This window comes from Salmo salar, chromosome ssa18 (assembly GCF_905237065.1).
Source record: "Salmo salar chromosome ssa18, Ssal_v3.1, whole genome shotgun sequence".
In the NCBI taxonomy this organism is placed as follows: Eukaryota; Metazoa; Chordata; class Actinopteri; order Salmoniformes; family Salmonidae; genus Salmo; species Salmo salar.
The window spans coordinates 67,703,080-67,722,112 of record NC_059459.1 but is presented as its reverse complement, the minus strand read 5'-3'; the positions used below and the strand labels follow the sequence as shown (position 1 = coordinate 67,722,112).

General features: G+C 44.2%; 2 protein-coding genes across 3 annotated transcripts in view; both read left to right on the top strand.

Moving 5' to 3' along the window:
- The window catches only part of LOC106577801 (GMP reductase 2), a 7,498-nt gene extending 4,421 nt beyond the window's left edge, over positions 1 to 3,077 (top strand). For both annotated transcript variants that reach the window (XM_014156155.2, XM_014156156.2), the window contains exons 8-10: positions 289 to 331; positions 1,198 to 1,357; positions 2,103 to 3,077. In XM_014156155.2, coding sequence (XP_014011630.1) covers positions 289 to 331; positions 1,198 to 1,357; positions 2,103 to 2,292 — 393 coding nt within the window. In that variant the 3' untranslated portion in view covers positions 2,293 to 3,077. The remainder of the gene's footprint in view (positions 1 to 288; positions 332 to 1,197; positions 1,358 to 2,102) is intronic.
- Positions 3,078 to 11,795: 8,718 nt separating this feature from the next.
- si:dkey-183c6.9 (tripartite motif-containing protein 34A) lies at positions 11,796 to 14,325 on the top strand. Its single transcript, XM_014156154.2, has one exon. It carries the CDS (start codon positions 11,957 to 11,959, stop codon positions 13,610 to 13,612), a length of 1,656 nt encoding a protein of 551 aa, XP_014011629.1. The 5' UTR covers positions 11,796 to 11,956; the 3' UTR covers positions 13,613 to 14,325.
- Positions 14,326 to 19,033: the final 4,708 nt, after the last annotated feature.

Genomic DNA, 19,033 nt, shown 5'->3' with positions numbered 1-19,033 from the left:
GTTATATAGGTATGCACGTCAGCTTTGACATCGGTTTTGCACGTCAGCGTTAAACTAGACATCGGGCCGATTCCGATATGTTCACAGATAGTATCGTGCATCCCTAGTTATACACTTACATCCTTTTGGCTCAACAGTCTTTGGCTGTCTTTGGCTCAACACCGTGGTACACCCTGGACCTCATACACACATACAGTACATATACATGCCAAGATGGTTGAATAGATAAAGACTTTACCTGAAGACCCATAGTATGTTATTCTTCCCTTTTCTTCCTCTCTCATAAAGGATGGTGGATGCACTTGCCCAGGTGACGTCTCCAAGGCTTTTGGTGAGTTTTGTAGCAGTAGAATGTAACATTTCAACTCACAGAGCATACAGTACCGACTTTAATCAGACTACAGAGACTCTACAACCAGAGTTGTAGTACTCAGGTCCAGGACTCGGGCTCAAGTACTACAACACATTTTCAGGACTACTGACTGGACCTGGACTCAACCGTTGGTGACTCGGACTTGGACTCAACCATTGGTGACTCGGACCTGGACTCAACCGTTGGTGACTCGGACCTGGACTCAACCGTTGGTGACTCGGACCTGGACTCAACCGTTGGTGACTCGGACCTGGACTCAACCGTTGGTGACTCGACTTGGACTCAACCGTTGGTGACTCGGACTTGGAGTCAACCATTTATGACTCAGACTTGGCTTCTCGTGCCTTGTATTTGCACTTTGGACTGGATAAGCTACTATGATAAGTAGAATATTAGCAGCACTGGGTGCGCAGAGCAGCGAGGGTTCAGTTCTCTAGCAGTGGGAAGGACACGCCACACACTGCCTACATCAGCTGGTGAGCTGCGGGGAGCAAGCGATGAATGTGGGCAGACAAGCAGGCAGGCTCTTCTAGACATCGCATAAGCCACTCTCTTATTTCTCCATAACCGCCAGTCACTAGCCTACTATTTAGCTTTGCCTGGTTATGAAACACAAACTGCTTTACGATATGTAAAACAATGCTAGTATTGAGTTTGATAGTAAAACAACAGTCTAGCTGTTTGTCTCTTTCTCTCCTTGAGTATAGAAAAGTGCATTTGTTGTCCGACCCCAGTTGGGTTCTTAGGACGTCGTGTGATGGTCCCAAGGGAATGTGTCTGACCCTGCCTGGGTTTTCTCAGCTGTGGTTGTGTGTGACTGACAGGCGCGGGGGCGGACTTTGTGATGCTGGGCGGAATGCTGGCCGGCCACTCAGAGAGCGGGGGCGAGGTCATCGAGAAGAACGGGAAGAAGTACAAGCTGTTCTACGGCATGAGCTCCGATACGGCCATGAAGAGACACGCCGGGGGCGTGGCCGAGTACAGGTCAGAGATGTTACTGACCGCCTAGCAGGAAATGAGCAGCTTTAAACACTGTAGCACGCTTTAGGAAAAACACCCTTCCTCAAAACACATGTCAATATTGGACTATAAATTGTGCCTTCCTGTATTATACTTATGCTGAAGTGTTTGTTCTATTCTACTGAGACATTTACTTTGTTTGTATTCTTATCTTTTCTTATTTCTTATTGTTGTTGTATTGTCAAGAAGGAACCTGCAAGTAAGCATTTGGTTAGATGGTGTATACCATGTGTATCCCGTACACAGAGTACCAGTCAAAAGTTTGGACACCTACTCATTCAAGGGTTTTTCTTTATTTTTACTATTTTCTACATTGTAGAATTATAGTGAAGACATCAAAACTATGAAATAACACATATGGAATCATGTAGTAACCCAAAAAGTGTTAAACAAATCAAAATATATTTTAGATTCTTCAAAATAGCTACCCTTTGCCTAGATGACAGCTTTGCACACTCTTGGCATTCTCTAATAAAATGAATATTCGTCAAACTTGAAACATAAATACTAGTTTATATCCCACGTACGTACTCATGGAACTAAAAGTAGCTACGCAAAATTGCGTTGCGTAGAAAAAATATGCAGACGTGTGCATCCCCACAATTCATAACGCGACGCAAGAACACAGGATCGCCATTTTGCGTATGGTTCTTGCGTCGTATACATTAGGCTTAAGAGTTCACTAAAACGTTCCCTCTTCTTCTCCCAGGGCTTCTGAGGGGAAGACGGTGGAGGTGGTCTACAAGGGCCCCGTGGACGTAACCATACGCGACGTCCTGGGTGGGGTCCGCTCCACCTGCACCTACGTGGGCGCAGGGAAGCTCAAGGAGCTCAGCCGCAGGACCACCTTCATCAGGGTCACCCAGCAGCTCAACACCGTCTTTGGGAACGATAACTAGGCGAGGTCCAGGCTGGTTCCTGGGCGTAACAGGGTCGGGGGGGGGGGGTGGTGGTGTGTTTTGTTTGCTGCCTGCCCCTGTCACGTGGATGCTATTACACATTCTGCACACACACACACACACACACACACACAATACTGTAACCATTGATAGTAAGAATCAGTCATTTGAGAAACGTAAACCTTGGATAAGTGTTTGGTTGCCAAATCAAAACCTTTTTAGGTGACACTATCAAAACAATCCCTTATCTAAGAGTCTTATTTAAGTTTTGATATTTTAGACATATTTGGCTTTTTTTCCTGTAAATTACCAGAAATTGACATGTCTTTGTTAATAAGTGACCCGAGGATTGTTGTGGTACTTCAGGATGCATTTTTGTGTCATCTTGCTCAATCATTCCCATTCAGCTCTGCAGGCCTTGTGTACAGGCTTCTTCTCTCTGTCCATTATTATCTACCAAGTCCTAGAATCTCTCTCTCTCTTTACCTCTTTCTCTCTCTCTCTCAATCCTCTCTTTCTCCTAACACTTCTATGCACCGCCATGCTATATGAAAGCCATATGCAAAAAATAGATGTATAGTATTTCACTGTATGAAGTATTTACTATATCAAGAGTACAGATCAAGTTTATCCCAAAAACATAGTTTTTATTATTTTAGATATATTCAGTAGATGAAAATATTCCTTATAATTAGCAATATTGAAGATTTTTATGTTAAGATATTTCTGGTTATTTAACTTAATACTTTTCAAACTCACTTAAATAAATATATTTTGACCTTGAATGATTTGCAAAAGTGTTAGATGATATTGTATTCCAGGCTTTTTTTTCCCATAGAGTGAAACTACTGACAAACTGTTTCATGTACTGAACAGCTACAGTAGAAACTCAAGTCAGTCAAATTACACCCAGTATTTTGAGGGGAAACTTGTGGAATACAGAATGTATTCAAAGTACCGTAATTTCCGGACTATTGAGCGCACCTGAATATAAGCCGCACCCACTGAATTTTTAAAAATATATTATTTTGAACATAAATAAGCCGCACATGTCTATAAGCCGCAGGTGCCTACCGGTACATTGAAACAAATGAACTTTACACAGGCTTTAACGAAACACGGCTTGTAACAAAAATAAATGGGCTTGTAACAAAAATAAATAGGCTTTAACGAAACACGGCTTGTAACAAAAATAAATAGGCTTTAACGAAACACGGCTTGTAACAAAAATAAATAGGCTTTAACGAAACACGGCTTGTAACAAAAATAAATAGGCTTTAAACGAAACACGGCTTGTAACAAAAAATAAAACATTTGCAGTAAACAGTAGCCTACCAAGAAAGTCATTGCTCCAGACCAAGCTCCCGTGCAGCAGCTCTATTTCCTTTTCCAACAGCCAGATCAATCGCCTTCAACTTGAAAGCTGCATCATATGCATTTCTCAGTGTCTTTGCCATGATGAGAGTGACAAAATGACTACCGTAATCAGAATGATGGGAAGTTTGAGAGCGCTCGATTTAATCCAAACAGTAAACAAAAAAGTTGCTTGACCTTAACCCGTTCGGCAATTTCATTGGTCTAATGAAAGCTTCATGCCGCCAAAAAACTGAGCACGTCACAGAATGTGTTTTTTTTAAAATTGTATTTTATTTGAAAGTGGGAAAAATCCATATATTAGCCGCGTCATTGTTTAAGCCGCGAGGTTCAAAGCGTGGGAAAAAAGTAGCGGCTTATAGTCCGGAAATTACGGTATGTTCTTAAAGTAGGCTGAGGGAGACAGGACAGCTTTGAGTGTTACCTTGACTCACTGTTGATTTCACACTTTTCTCAATATTTTATATAGTCAGAGACTATATAAAATGTCCATGCAATCAGCATTTCACATGATTGTACTTGACTGTGTCTGTTACTTTGAGAAAATGTTGTCTCTGTCTATGCATCATTATGTACTTGTAACTGACTAGTTTACTTTACTTCCAGTGTTTTGGAGGATAATTCAATTTTATATCTATCTGGTTTTAGTTAAATGTGTTATGCAGGTTTTATGCCACTTTTCTTCAGTCTTCTCACTTCTGACCAATAAAGAGCATTCCATATGATTTGTGTTTTAGAGTTCATTGTTTATTTTTCATAATTTTAACATTAAATCTCAACATGACAATTAAAGATCCACACATTTATACAATATACAGTACAGATATTAATTGCACTCTGTTTGTGTACCAGCTCATGTAATTTCATGAATCACAATGTATTTAGATTTTATAAGCTAGTAATTTATTTTATAACTGGACAGAAACATCAGCATTAACATTCAGTCAACTGACTATTTACATGATTTCATGTACAATGATGAGGTCAACTAAATGTGATTAAGGGACATGAATAGGTGGAAGTTCTTGGAACAGTGGGACAACATTATGATAGTTAGGTAACTTGACCAGCAGGGGGAGACAGAGTCCTGCCTTGCATGTTAAACCCAAATCCAGCCACTGTGAGTCCAACACACATTAGAATCCTACAGTACAACACACTGGCCAAAAACAACAGCATTGGAATATGCATATAATGTGGGGTTGCCCCAATGTGAAAACTTTATGGTCACAAGTTCGGCCACCATCCCATTTCTCCCGAATATCTTATTACGAAACAATGATTCTTCACTGACTATCATAGTACCTCAGAAACTAGTGTGATTGTCTGGACTGACTGCAGCAAAAATAATGTTAGTTACCAGATGGAAGCCTCCACATAAGCTCTGTATAACTCAATGTCTACTGCATTTCCTTGACATCTTTTCACTAGAACTTTCCATAGCCCGTGTGAACAGCGCCAAGGAAATTACAGTTGATACATTCAACAGGTAATGTAATGTAATAATGTGTAAATTCATTCAATGAATTTTGAATATCTGTATTGAATATATATATTGATGTATGCAACCTGACTTAATGAATGTGTGCCAAATGTAAAAACATAAGGTGAGTGATGCAAGTGTTTTTTTTTATGCCTAGATATGTCCACAACATGAGCTGGGAGGGGGGGCTTATGCTGATATATGTCCACAATTAGATATGTCCACAATTATTTTTTAACACTAGCCAGGATTCAAACCAAAAAGGGTTCTTCGAAGGGTTCTTTTTTCTAAGAGTGTAGACATTATACCAGCTCACAGAACACCCCCATATACGGCGTACCGATATCCCTCCCACATGTGAACATGGGACCCTGTTGAGACACATGCTGTTGGTAGAAATACTGCACCTGCTGGGTCTTGGGTTGTTCATGGACTGCTCCACATGGGCATCCCCACTGCTGCTCTGGCTGAATGTTCACTCCATAGAGACCGTACTCTCCATAGTCATTTAACTGACTGTAATCTCCCATGAATCTGGTTCTGGACTGTCTGGCTCTGGCTGGGCTACTTCCTTTTTCCAAGGTGACAAAGGGAGTTAGGTCACCCTGATGATGCCGGATCTCCATTCTGTGCAGTTCCGTCCTCTGGTGATCTCTGCCCCTGCTGTAGAAGGACAGGGATGCTGGGGAGGTTTTGTCCCAGAACACTTCTAATTCTATGGGACGGGGTATTGTTTCAGGTAGAGCTGCAGTTTGCCCAGGAAGATAGATACACCGAGAATAAACTTGTGCCTGTGGAGGTTTGTCTGTATAGGTCATTCCATCACTACGCCTAATACTGTCATAGTACAGGAGCTTTCCTCCGCTCTGCTGTACCTCCTGGACCAGCTTGTCCCAGTCCGCCCCGGGCTCCATACCTTTTCTCAGATCCACAGTATGGGCCTTCTCCACAGTCTTGGAGGTCTTGATGGACTTTATGAGGGAGAAGTTCGGAATTCGGGTTGCTAGTCAGGGCGATGTTACGCAGGGCGGACACTCCCTCGATGAGCTGGACACTGTAGCTAGCCAACCTCTCCCTCCATGCAATCAGTATTTCACATTACTGCACTTTACTGGGTATTCAGTTACTTTGTGGGAATGTTGGCTCTGTCGGTGCATTTTTATGTTAAGGTGTGTAACTGACTAGTTTTCACTATGGCGGTATATTTACTTTACTTCATAGTGCTTTCTAGGATGATTCAATTTTATATATTTTGCTTTAAGTAAAAAGTGTTATGCCGATTCTAAACGTTAATTTTTGTTGTGTCAGTCCTGTCAGTTCTGACCAGTAAAGAGCATTCCATATGATTTGTGTTTTAGAGTTGGTTTATTTTTCCTTTTAACATTAAATCTCAACAGGACAATTAAAGATCCACACATTTATACAAATTACATTACAGATATTAATTGTACTGTTTGTTAAAATGTCAAGATTTTTTTAAACCTTTATTTAACTAGGCAAGTCAGTTAAGAACAAATTCTTATTTACAATGACAGCCTAGGAACAGTGAGTTAACTGCCTTGTTCAGCGGCAGAACGACGGATTTCTACCTTGTCAACTCAGGGATTCGATCCACCAACCTTTCAAGTTACTGACCCAACGCTCTAACCGCTAGGCTACCTGCCACCAAATGTACTTCTCAGACCTGTCTCTAAATGATCCATTTGAAAATATCTGAACAGAAACATCAGCATTTACAATCAATCAACTGAATATTTACATGATTTATTGTACAATAATGAGGTCAGAAAAATGTGATTAAGGGACAAGAAAAGGTGAAAGTTCTTGCAACATTGGGACAACATTATGATAGGTGGTTGAGTAGCAGGGGGAGACAAAGTCCTGCCTTACATGTCAACTCAAATCCAACCAGTGAGTCCAACACACATTAGAATCCTACAGTACCAACAACACACTAGCCGGGATCCAAACTGAATTCAATGCACTTTACCTAGACATTGCCTACATTACACAAGCTCACAAAACACCTCCATATACGGCGTACCGATAACCCTCTCACACTTGCACATAGAAGCCTGGTGAGACCCATGCTGGTGGTTGGAAGACTGCTGCTGAATCTGATGGACCTCTCCACATGGGCACCTCCACTTCTGCTCTGGTTGACTGTAACCTCTATACTCTCTGGCTCTGGCTGGGCTACTTCCTGTTCCCAGGGTGACAAAGGGAGCTAGGTCACCCTGATGATGCTCGATCTCCATTCTGTGCAGTTCCGTCCTCTGGTGATATCTGCCCCTGCTGTAGAAGGACAGGGATGCTGGGGAGGTTTTGTCCCAGAACACTTCTAATTCTATGGGATGGGGTATTGTTTCAGGTAGAGCTTCATTTTTCCCAGGAAGATAGATTAACTGAGAATCGACATGTGCCTCTGGAGGTTTATCTGTATAGGTCATCCCATCACTACGCCTAACACTCTCATAGTACTGAGTGCAAACAGAGCTCAGAGACATGGCCATTATTGAAATTCTCAGTAGCTTCCTTGTCACATACGCCAACGGTCCAATCACAGTCCTCAGAGAATTTGACCACCCACCTAGGGTTGTCATCAGAGCCGCTATCCTGGCACAGAAGAGTATGGGTGGTGAGTTTGGCAAGTGGGGTGTAGAACACTTTCCTGTGGTCCTGGGAAAGAGACATGCCCCTTCCCAAGCACTTGGGGTCAAAGGTCAACGTGGCGGTGGGAGGTAACCCTGGGGAACCCTGTTTTTCCTGGTGGTTCTCGGGGTCGAACAGAGCCAGCAGAGAACTCCACAGCTGGGTCGTCTGCTCCAGCAGCTTTCCTCCGCTCTGCTGTAACTCCTGGACCAGCTTGTCCCGGTCGGCCCCGGGCTCCAGCCCCTTCCTCAGATCCACAGCACGGGCCTTCTCCACAGCCTGGTGCACCCCTTCATACCCCTGGAGGAAGCGGAAGGAGTCCCCCTCGGACAGGGCAGCCTGCATGGTTCTCTTAGAGGTCTTGATGGAGTTTAAGCGAACTGAGACAGAACTCTGGACGCTCGTCAGGGTGATGTCGCGGAGGGCGGACACTCCCTCAATGAGCCGGATACTGGAGCTCGCCAACCTCTCCCTCTGCTCCTTGTCCCACCTGCTTAGTTTCAGGCTCTGATTCTCTCTCTTGGCCAAAGCCTTCTGCTCCTCCTTCAACTTCTCCCTTAGCTCTTTCTGTGCCTTAGGCAGGGTCTTCATGTTGTGGATGCGATGCTGGTCCTCGATGGCGCAGGACATGCACGCACTAGTTAGGTCGTCCAAGCAGTAGTACTCGAGAATCTTACCGTGGTGGGGGCATTTGGTGGCCAACCCAACTCCCCCAGCCCCCGGTGCTATGGGTTCAGTCAGGGTATGTGTCTGCAGCAGAAATGGGACTGAAAGGTGTGGCTCCAAGTGCTGGGCACACATGGCCATTTCACATTTGATGCAAGTCTTCAGTGCTGGCTTCCTGTCTTCTGTACATAAGTCACAAACAATGGCCTGGCTGTCCGGCAGCGGCAGAGCCTGGCACACCTCAGACATGTCTTCTATGAGCCCTGGATCGGATGAAGCTGCCCCAATAAATGGTGGTGGGAATCGGGTGCTTGCGTTGTCCTTGACCTTCGCATGCTAAAATACCTCTATCCTCGTAGCCTCTATAATGCTTTTAATCTCAACTTTTTACCTGTCAGTCCGTTTGCTTTTGTTCACTCTGTCTGGTCTGATCTACGTTTGAGTCCACCTCGTGCAATATATGCGTCAGTCCGCCAAAAGTTCCTGGTTGCTAAAATTATGATGGTTCGCCTAATTTCAGTTTATGTAACAAAACAAGCTAATCGTTGTACAATCTAAAGCACTGTGAAATATCCTTTCAATAAAATATTGGATTTTCAGCTGTCAGATGCCGTTGTACAAAACCGAAAGCAAAAAGATGACAAAACACAATATAACGGACATTTTAGAAAAAGAGCACATAGAACGGATCTACCGCTTCTTATACTTACTTTCAATGCAAATGAAAGATCTATACTTTACATTTCTATGTGAATTTGACGCGTCGCCCAAAAATCTGCCTTGCTCTGTACATGACTGGCAATGGGTGTGTTCGAGTAGTTAGGCTAATGCAGTCGGCTACACAACTATGGTTTGAAGTCAACAGGGGAGTTGGACACAGTTCTTTTTCCTGCAGTCTGAAGAGCCAAAAAGCACATGGAATGGGATACTTCAAGCCACATTTCAAACCACATACAAAGCTGCCTCCAACATCGTTTTATAAAATGTGACAGTATGTCCAACAAGCCTCACAACAGCATACCACGTGTAACCATGGCAGCCCAGGACCTCCACATCTGACTTCTTTACCCATGGGATCTTCTGAGACCAGCAACCCGGAGAGCTGATGAAACTGAGGAGTATTTCTGTCTTTAATAAAGCCCCTTTGTGGGGAAAAACTCATTCTGATTGGCTGGGCCTGGCTCCCAAGTGGGTGGGCCTATACCCTCTCAGGCCCACCCATGTCTCCCAGGCCCACCCAATGGACATTCGCAACAGTGCCTGACTTGGGCAGGAGTTCAATGTTACTGAGTACCAGCACATCAACATTTCTACTGCATAAGATCATGCACCTCTTATAAAATATTGGCTAAAAGTATTGTGGAGTTGTTGCACTTAAATATAAACAGTTCAGGCACCCAAAATGAGTACTAGCACATATTTTAGTCCAAGTCATGCACTGGACAACAACAACACATGGAAATATAGCTGCAAGCAGCAATGCCGGGGTTCAGCTATGGGACCACTGTGCCACCATCAGGAAAAAATTGACACATTGCCCTAGGACAAATTACTTCTGTACTGTTTACCACACTTGCCAAATATCAGAACTCAAAATGAAACGGATCATGCAATGTGCAGGCAATATGCTTTTGATGTATTTTGGACCATTTTCAATGATGTTAACTACTTTAAATGTATTCTTCTCCAGAACCGCTGGACCAATTGGCACCAAATTTGGTATATAGCATCTATGGATGCACAATATTTTCCAAGGCTCTAGCTAAACAATATGGCCACTATAAGCAATGAGCTTGCGGTGGATTTTTAATGGTCATGTTTAGCTAAAATGTAAAATTAACAATGAACTCTAAAATACAAATCATATGGAATTACCTTAATTGGTTAGAACTGACAAGACTGTAACAACAAAACAGAAGGCTTACAAAATGCATAACATGTTTTACTAAAAGCAAAAGATATAAAATGGAATTATCCTCCAAATCACTGTAAAGTAAATATACCACCCTGGTGAAAACTAGTCAGTTAAACACCTTAACATAATAATGCAGAGACAACAGTCTCGCAAAGTAACTCTATACACGGGATCCAGACATGTTGCACTTTGTAGCGTTTGTTGCGTTGGTTATCTGCTGCGCAGCTCAAGCGAGAACGTTGTAGAGGATGGGCAGACATCGTTGTGATCGCAGCTGAATGTGTTTAGGGACCCAGGATTTTTGCGGCGGGGTTATTGCAGGGAGTCCTGTCGCCTGACAGTGAGTGCTCCGTCCTCTTTGGCCCCTGAGCCTGTGTGGGGATGTGATTTGAACTGTGACTGAAGTTGCGGCATGGTTTTTTATTTATTTATTTTTTGTATTTTGTAATGATGTCATTTTTTTCTCTCAAAGTTCCCGGGATGTCACGTGTCCTACTTATTTCAGTACACTCTTAACAACTTTATAATTACGAAACGTATATTCGATCAAATTAACCTCCCGTAGCAAATAAGCCATACATTTTTTAGTTGATCATATTCGAAACTCTCATCGACCTCCATACACAAACACATTTCTTGGTAGGCAAAACAACGAAAAGACGCCAACTGTTGGAGGGAGACAGATTTTCCGTCGAGTTGGGCATCTCTCTTCCTCTCTGGCAATTTGGGCTGCCCGACCAAATTCATAAATGAATAGTGAATTATAGATCTGTCATTCTCGTTGAAAGAAAGCCTGAGAAGTGGAAGACCGATCTATGTGCGCAATTTCTGTGCTTCTTCCCGTTCTCGTATTTTTACTTTCGTTTTTGTACACGAACTTCAAACAGATACGATATTTTTGGTTATACATTTTTTTATTTCGCTTTATTTTTAGATTGTACAAAATGCTTATCTACACTATTCATTGTTTGTTGTCACATAAACTGAAATTAGTCGAACCATTAGAATTGTATCAACCAGGAAATAGTGGAGAAATGTAATCATTAAAGGGGAATCAGCAGTTGCTACATCAATTTTTGAACATAAATTAATGCTATGTACCATTTATTATTGAAGAATATAACTTATAAGTGCCTCATGAGCTTAGTTCAACTGACCAACCTCATCAGAACCCCAAATATCAGAACCCCAAATAAGCTTTTTTATTCCAATGTTTGTAAACAAAGTAAATATCAACAAACACTGTATAGCCTCAAAACATGATTAAAACTATAATATGTAAATTGATGGTCATCCATAGCTCTGTCTATGAATTTGAGTGGTTACATTTCTGCACCACACTCGAATTTACGACTTCACAATTGGTAACTACCACCTTCCCACCTGGTTATGAACGCATCAATATTGCATGAGATGAATCTAGGAGTGGCCTCAAACGCAGATCAGAGACAGAGAGCAAGCAAAAGCAAACAGGCCGACAAGTAAAACGTTTAGATTATAATTATAGGGGGCAACGACTTTGAAAGGCTTATTGTCAGTAAGATTGAGAGAGGCTACTAAGAGGTATTTTTAACATGCGAAGGACAATGCCAATGCGAAAGACCCGATTCCCACCACCATTCGTTGAGATAGCTTCAACCGGACCAGGGATCCCAGAAGTGAAAATGATTGAGGTGTGCCAGGTTCTGCCGGATATCCAGGCTGTTGTTTGTGACATGTGTGTGGATGACAAAAAGCCAGCATTGAAGACCTGCATCAAATGTGAGATGTCCATGTGTGCCCAGCACTTGGAACCACACCTGACAGTGCCATTGCTGCTGCAGACACATACCCTGACTGAACCCATAGCACCGGGGGCTGGGGGAGTTGGGTTGGCCACCAAATGCCCCCACCACGGTAAGATTCTTGAGTACTACTGCTTGGATGACCTAACTAGTGCGTGCATGTCTTGCGCCATCGAGGACCAGCATCGCGTCCACAATATGAAAACACTGCCTAAGGCACACAAAGAGCTGGGAGAGAAGCTGAAGGAAGAGCAGAAGGAGTTGGCCCAGAGAGAGAGACAGATTCAGGAACTAGGGAGGTGGGATAAGGAGCAGAGGGAGAGGTTGGCGAGCTCCAGTGTCCGGCTCATCGAGGGAGTGTCAGCCCTGCGCGACAGCGCCCTAAACAGCGTCAAGACTTCCGTCTCAGCTCGCATAGTGTCCATCTATACCTCTAAGAGAACCATGCAGGCTGCCCTGTCTGATGGGGACTCCTTCCGCTTCCTCCAGGGTTATGCAGGGGTGCACCAGGCTGTGGAGAAGGCCCGTGCTGTGGATCTGAGGAAGGGGCTGGAGCCCGGGGCCGACCAGGACAGGCTGGTCCAGGAGCTACAGCAGAGTGGAGGAAAGCTCGTGGAGCAGATGACACAGCTTTGGAGTTCTCTGCTGACTCTGGTCGACCCCGAGAACCACCAGAAAGCACAGGGTTCCACCACGATGACCTTTGACCCCAAGAGCTTGGGAAGGGGAATGTCTCTTTCCCAGGACCACAGGAAAGTGTTCTACACCCCGCTTGCCAAACTCACCGCCCATACTCTTCTGTGCCAGGATAGCGGCTCTGATGCCAACCTTAGGTGGGTGGTCAAACTATCTGAGGACTGTGATTGGACCATAGGCTTACGTGTCAACGTTTCATCTTCTGGGAATGTCAAAGTTTTTGCTCTGTGCTGGCAGAAGGGCCAACTGAGTTCACAGGCAGACTTAAAGTCTCCGTTAATCTATCTTCCTGGGAATAATGAAGCTCTACCTGAAACAATACCCCGTCCCATAGAATTAGAAGTGTTCTGGGACAAAACCTCCAACCCAGCATCCCTGTCCTTCTACAGCAGGGGCAGATATCACCAGAGGACGGAACTGCACAGAATGGAGATCGAGCATCATCAGGGTGACCTAACTCCCTTTGTCACCTTGGAAAAAGGAAGTAGCCCAGCCAGAGCCAGACAGTCCAGAACCAGATTCATGGGAGATTACAGTCAGTTAAATGACTATGGAGAGTACGGTCTCTATGGAGTGAACATTCAGCCAGAGCAGCAGTGGGGGTGCCCATGTGGAGCAGTCCATGAACAACCCAAGACTCAGCAGCTGTATTCTTCCTACCAACAGCTTGTGTCTCAACAGGATCCAATGTGCACATGTGGGAAGGTTATTGGTACGCCGTATATGGGGGTGTTCTGTGAGCTGGTGTAATGTCTACACTCTTAGAAAAAAAGTTGCTATTCAGAACCTTAAAAAGGTTCTTTGTCTGAAGAACCTTTGAAGAAGCAGTTTTGGTTGCAGGTAGAACTCTTTTTGAAGAAGTTTGGATCCTGGCTAGTGTTAAAAAATAATTGTGTGAAAGTTTTTCCTGTTTTTTTCCAGTGATTGGCCGAGATCATAGACAGGTGTGTAAACATAAAGACATTCAAAAAATACATAATAAAGAGTCGAAAGACAGTAGAACATAAGAACAAGGATACAAGCCAAAACACCAAACTAGAACAAAATGGTTAATTAGTTCAAATTAATTAATTAAGGAGTCTGTAATTGTTCTGTCTGCCCCCTCTCCCGTCCAGTTTAAAAAAAATGTCTAGCTTACAACATTTTAATACATTGTCATTCATGAAATGACATGTGATAGTACACAAACAGAGTACAATTGATTATATTATTGTCCAATAAATCATGTAAATAGTCAAATGATTGAATGTTAATGCTGATGTTTCACTTCAGATATTTAGAAATTGTTCATTTACAAACAGGTCTGAGAAGTACATTCAGATTTTCTTTACAGTTTGACATTTTAACAAACAGTACAATTAATATCTGTACTGTATTTTGTATAAATGTGTGGATCTTTAATTGTCATGTTGAGATTTAATGTTAAAATTATGAAAAATAAACAATGAACTCTAAAACACAAATCATATGGAATGCTCTTTACTGGTCAGAAGTGAGAAGACCCCCAAAAAAAGTGGCATAAAACCTGCATAACACGTTTGATTAAAACCAGATACATATAAAATGGAATTATCCTCCGAAAACACTGTGAAGTAAAGTAAATATACCGCCCTAGGGAAAACTAGTCAGTTACAAGTACATAATAATGCATAGACAGAAACAACATTCTCGCAAAGTCATTGAATACACAGTTGTGTTGGAAATTCAACACCAGGGACACCTGAAGTCAATATTAAATGAATTGCTCTTTTTTTATCAGTTAACTGGAGAGGTTACAACAAACACATACAACCTACAAGTCTGCCGCAAGTTCCGCCAGGGCGGTCCCTTCAGTTCTCTTATTTTCTGCTACACAAAAAAGCTACGTAGGCATGGTTCATAGGGTTGGTTCCTGCAGGTGACTGGCTGTTATCGCGCTGGCTCAGTTTCCTAAGAAACTGAACATGTCTCCTATCTTAACTTCCAGAACATATTCTGGGCATTCTGCCAATTGGTCTGAGGAAGTGGTCATAGTCCTCTGCATGAACCAAGATAGAGTGAGAGGAGAGGCATAATGTACAATTCAAGGCTATCTCTTCTGACAATAAAATGTTCCCTTACACAGTCAAGTACACTAATGGGAAATGCTGATTGCATGGACATTTTATATAGTCTCTGACTATATAAAATATTGAGAAAAGTGTGAAATCAACAGTAAGTCAAGGTAACACTCAACGCTGTTCTGTCTCCCTCACCTCTTTAGCCTATTTTAAGAACATACTTTGAACACATTCTGTATTCCACAACAGTTTCCTGCCCCTCTGACCTTTTCATACAATTGGTTTTGAGAAGTAGAGCGGACTGGAGGAATCAAGGACTGCAACTGACATTCTCCCACAGTGTGTAATTTGATTGACAGGGGTACTATTGGCAAATCATTAAAGTGCAATATATATTTATTTAAGTGAGTTCGAAAAGGATTAAGTTAAATAACCAGAAATATCTTAACATACAAATCTTCAATATTGCTCATTATAATTAATATTTTAATCTATTGAATCTATCTAAAAAAAAATATGAATTGATGGTTTTAATTCGGGATAAGCTTGACCTGTAGCAACCTCCAGACCTTTCCAATAACATTATAGCAGGGGAGTGTCTCAATACTCATGGCTTCTATGTCCATCATCACCGCAAACAGGTAAAAGGTTAAGATAGGCTTTCAAGTTTCAACATGTCCTTTCCCATGTTAGGTCATGCCAGATCAGTGCTTGCAAAGGAGAGAACAAAACAAGGAGAGGAAGACTCTTTACACTTTTGAGATGTACCCCAAGTCAGCCCCAGCGGTCACTTCTGCCTCACATCATTCACAAGTTTCCACACCCCTGCTCCCTCCTCCATACCAGCCACCCCATTAGCACCATGAGTCACGGAACACAACAACAGCATGGTGGACTCTGATGGATCTGTCTCCAGTCATCAACTGGTCCCTCTCCCGGAGCCTCTGCTTCTCCCTGATCTGTGCCAGGACTTTCAGGCTCTCCTCCCCAGTCATCCAGCACTCCATGTCCTGCTTGAGGTGGTAACGGGTGTCTCATGCAATCCCTCTTGGTGGGCCACTGGCAGGTCAAGAAGAAGTGTTCCAGGAGCTCCAGCTGGGCCATGGTCTTGTTCTTCAACCACGGGCCCATTTTAAAGTGGGTGGGCCTGGGAGGGTATAGGCCCACCCACTTGGGAGCCAGGCCCAGCCAATCAGAATTAGTTTTTCCCCACAAAAGAGCTTTATTAAAGACAGAAATACTCCTCAGTTTCATCAGCTCTCCGGGTGGCTGGTCTCTGACGATCCCATGGGTGAAGAAGCCGGATGTGGAGGTCCTGGGATGGCGTGGTTACACGTGGTCTGCAGTTGTGAGGCCGGTTGGCAATACTGCGAAATTCTCTAAAACGACGTTGGAGGTGGCTTCGTAGGTGGTTTGAAATGTGGCTTGAAATATCCCATTCCATGTTCTTATTGGCTGTTCAGACTCCAGGAAAAATAACAGATTCGAATCAGATATGCAAAAAATGCTGTATTTTGCTGCAGATGCATCTCCCCTGTTGACTTCAATCAGTATATGTGTGTAGCCGACAGCATTAGCCTAACTACTCGAACACACCCATTGCCAGTCATGCACATAGTAAGGCAGATTTTTGGGCGATGTGACCAAATTCACATAGAAATGTAAAGTATAGATCTCTCATACTCATTGAAAATAAGTCTAAGAAGCGATAGATCCGTTCTATGTGCCCTTTTTCTAAAATGTCCTTTAAATTGTGTTTTTTTATCTTTTTACTTTCGGTTTTGTACAACGGCATCTGACAGCTGAAAATATAATATTTTATTGAAAGGATGTTTCACAGTGCTTTAGATTGTACAACGATTAGCTTGTTTTGTTACATAAACTGAAATTAGGCAAACCATCATAATTTTAGCAACCAGGAACTTTTGGCAGACTGACGCATATATTGCACGAGGTGGACTCAAACGTAGATCAGACCAGACAGAGTGAACAAAAGCAAACGGACTGACAGGTAAAAAGTTGAGATTAAAAGCATTATAGAGGCTACGAGGTTAGAGGTATTTTAGCATGCGAAGGTCAAGGACAACGCAAAGCACCCGATTCCCACCACCATTTATTGGGGCAGCTTCAACCGATCCAGGGCTCACAGAAGACATGTCTGAGGGGTGCCAGGCTCTGCCGCTGCCGGACAGCCAGGCCGTTGATTGAGACCTAATTTACAGAAGACAGGAAGCCAGCACTGAAGACTTGCATCAAATGTGAAAGGTCCATGTGTGCCCAGCACTTGGAGCCACACCTTTCAGTCCCATTTCTGCTGCAGACACATACCCTGACTGAACCCATAGCGCCAGGGGCTGGGGGAGTTGGGTTGGCCACCAAATGCCCCCACCACGGTAAGATTCTCGAGGACTACTGCTTGGACGACCTAACTAGTGCGTGCATGTCCTGCGCCATCGAGGACCAGCATCGCATCCACAACATGAAGACCCTGCCTAAAGCACACAAAGAGCTGAGGGAGAAGTTGAAGGAGGAGCAGAAGGCTTTGGCCAAGAGAGAGAATCAGAGCCTGAAACTAAGCAGGTGGGACAAGGAGCAGAGGGAGAGGTTGGCGAGCTCCAGTATCCGGCTCATTGAGGGAGTGTCAGCCCTGCGCGACATCACCCTGACGAGCGTCCAGAGTTCTGTCTCAGTTCGCTTAAACTCCATCAAGACCTCTAAGAGAACCATGCAGGCTGCCCTGTCCGAGGGGGACTCCTTCCGCTTCCTACAGGGGTATGAAGGGGTGCACCAGGCTGTGGAGAAGGCCCGTGCTGTGGATCTGAGGAAGGGGCTGGAGCCCGGGGCCGACCGGGACAAGCTGGTCCAGGAGTTACAGCAGAGCGGAGGAAAGCTGCTGGAGCAGACGACCCAGCTGTGGAGTTCTCTGCTGGCTCTGGTCGACCCCGAGAACCACCAGGAAAAACAGGGTTCCCCAGGGTTACCTCCCACCATCACGTTGACCTTTGACACCAAGAGCTTGGGAAGGGGCATGTCTCTGTCCCAGGACCACAGGAAAGTGTTCTACACCCCACTTGCCAAACTCACCACCCATACTCTTCTGTGCCAGGATAGCGGCTCTGATGACAACCCGAGGTGGGTGGTCAAATTCTCTGAGGACTGTGATTGGACCGTTGGCGTATGTGACAAGGAGGCTGCTGGGAATTTCAATAACGGCCATGTCTATGCTATGCGCTGGCAGAAGGACCAACTGAGCTCTGTTTGCACTCAGTACTATGACAGCATTAGATGTAGTGATGGGATGACCGACACAGATAAACCTCCACAGGCACACGTCGATTCTCAGTTTATCTATCTTCCTGGCCCTGCGCGACAGTGCCCTAACCAGCGTCAAGACTTCCGTCTCAGCTCGCATAGTGTCCATCAATACCTCCAAGAGGACCATGCAGGCTGCCCTGTCTGATGGGGACTCCTTCCACTTCCTCCAGGGTTATGAAGGGGTGCACCAGGCTGTGGAGAAGGCCCGTGCTGTGGATCTGAGGAAGGGGCCGGAGCCCGGGGCCGTCCGGGACAAGTTGGTCCAGGAGCTACAGCAGAGTGGAGGAAAGCTCGTGGAGCATATGACACAGCTTTGGAGTTCTCTGCTGACTCTGGTCGACCCCGAGAACCACCAGAAAGCACAGGGTTCCACCACGATGACCTTTGACCCCAAGAGCTTGGGAAGGGGAATGTCTCTTTCCCAGGACCACAGGAAAGTGTTCTACACCCCGCTTGCCAAACTCACCGCCCATACTCTTCTGTGCCAGGATAGCGGCTCTGATGCCAACCTTAGGTGGGTGGTCAAACTATCTGAGGACTGTGATTGGACCATAGGCTTACGTGTCAACGTTTCATCTTCTGGGAATTTCAAAGTATTTGCTCTGTGCTGGCAGAAGGGCCAACTGAGTTCACAGGCAGACTTAAAGTCTCAGTTAATCTATCTTCCTGGTAAAACTGCAGCTCTACCTGAAACAATACCCCGTCCGATAGAATTAGAAGTGTTCTGGGACAAAACCTGCCCAGCATCCCTGTCCTTCTACAGCAGGGGCAGAGATCACTAGAGGACGGAACTGCACAGAATGGAGATCGAGCATCA

Excerpts from the sequence above, each read along its gene's own strand:
- si:dkey-183c6.9 (XM_014156154.2), top strand. The coding sequence starts at position 11,957 with ATGCGAAGGACAATGCCAATGCGAAAGACCCGATTCCCACCACCATTC.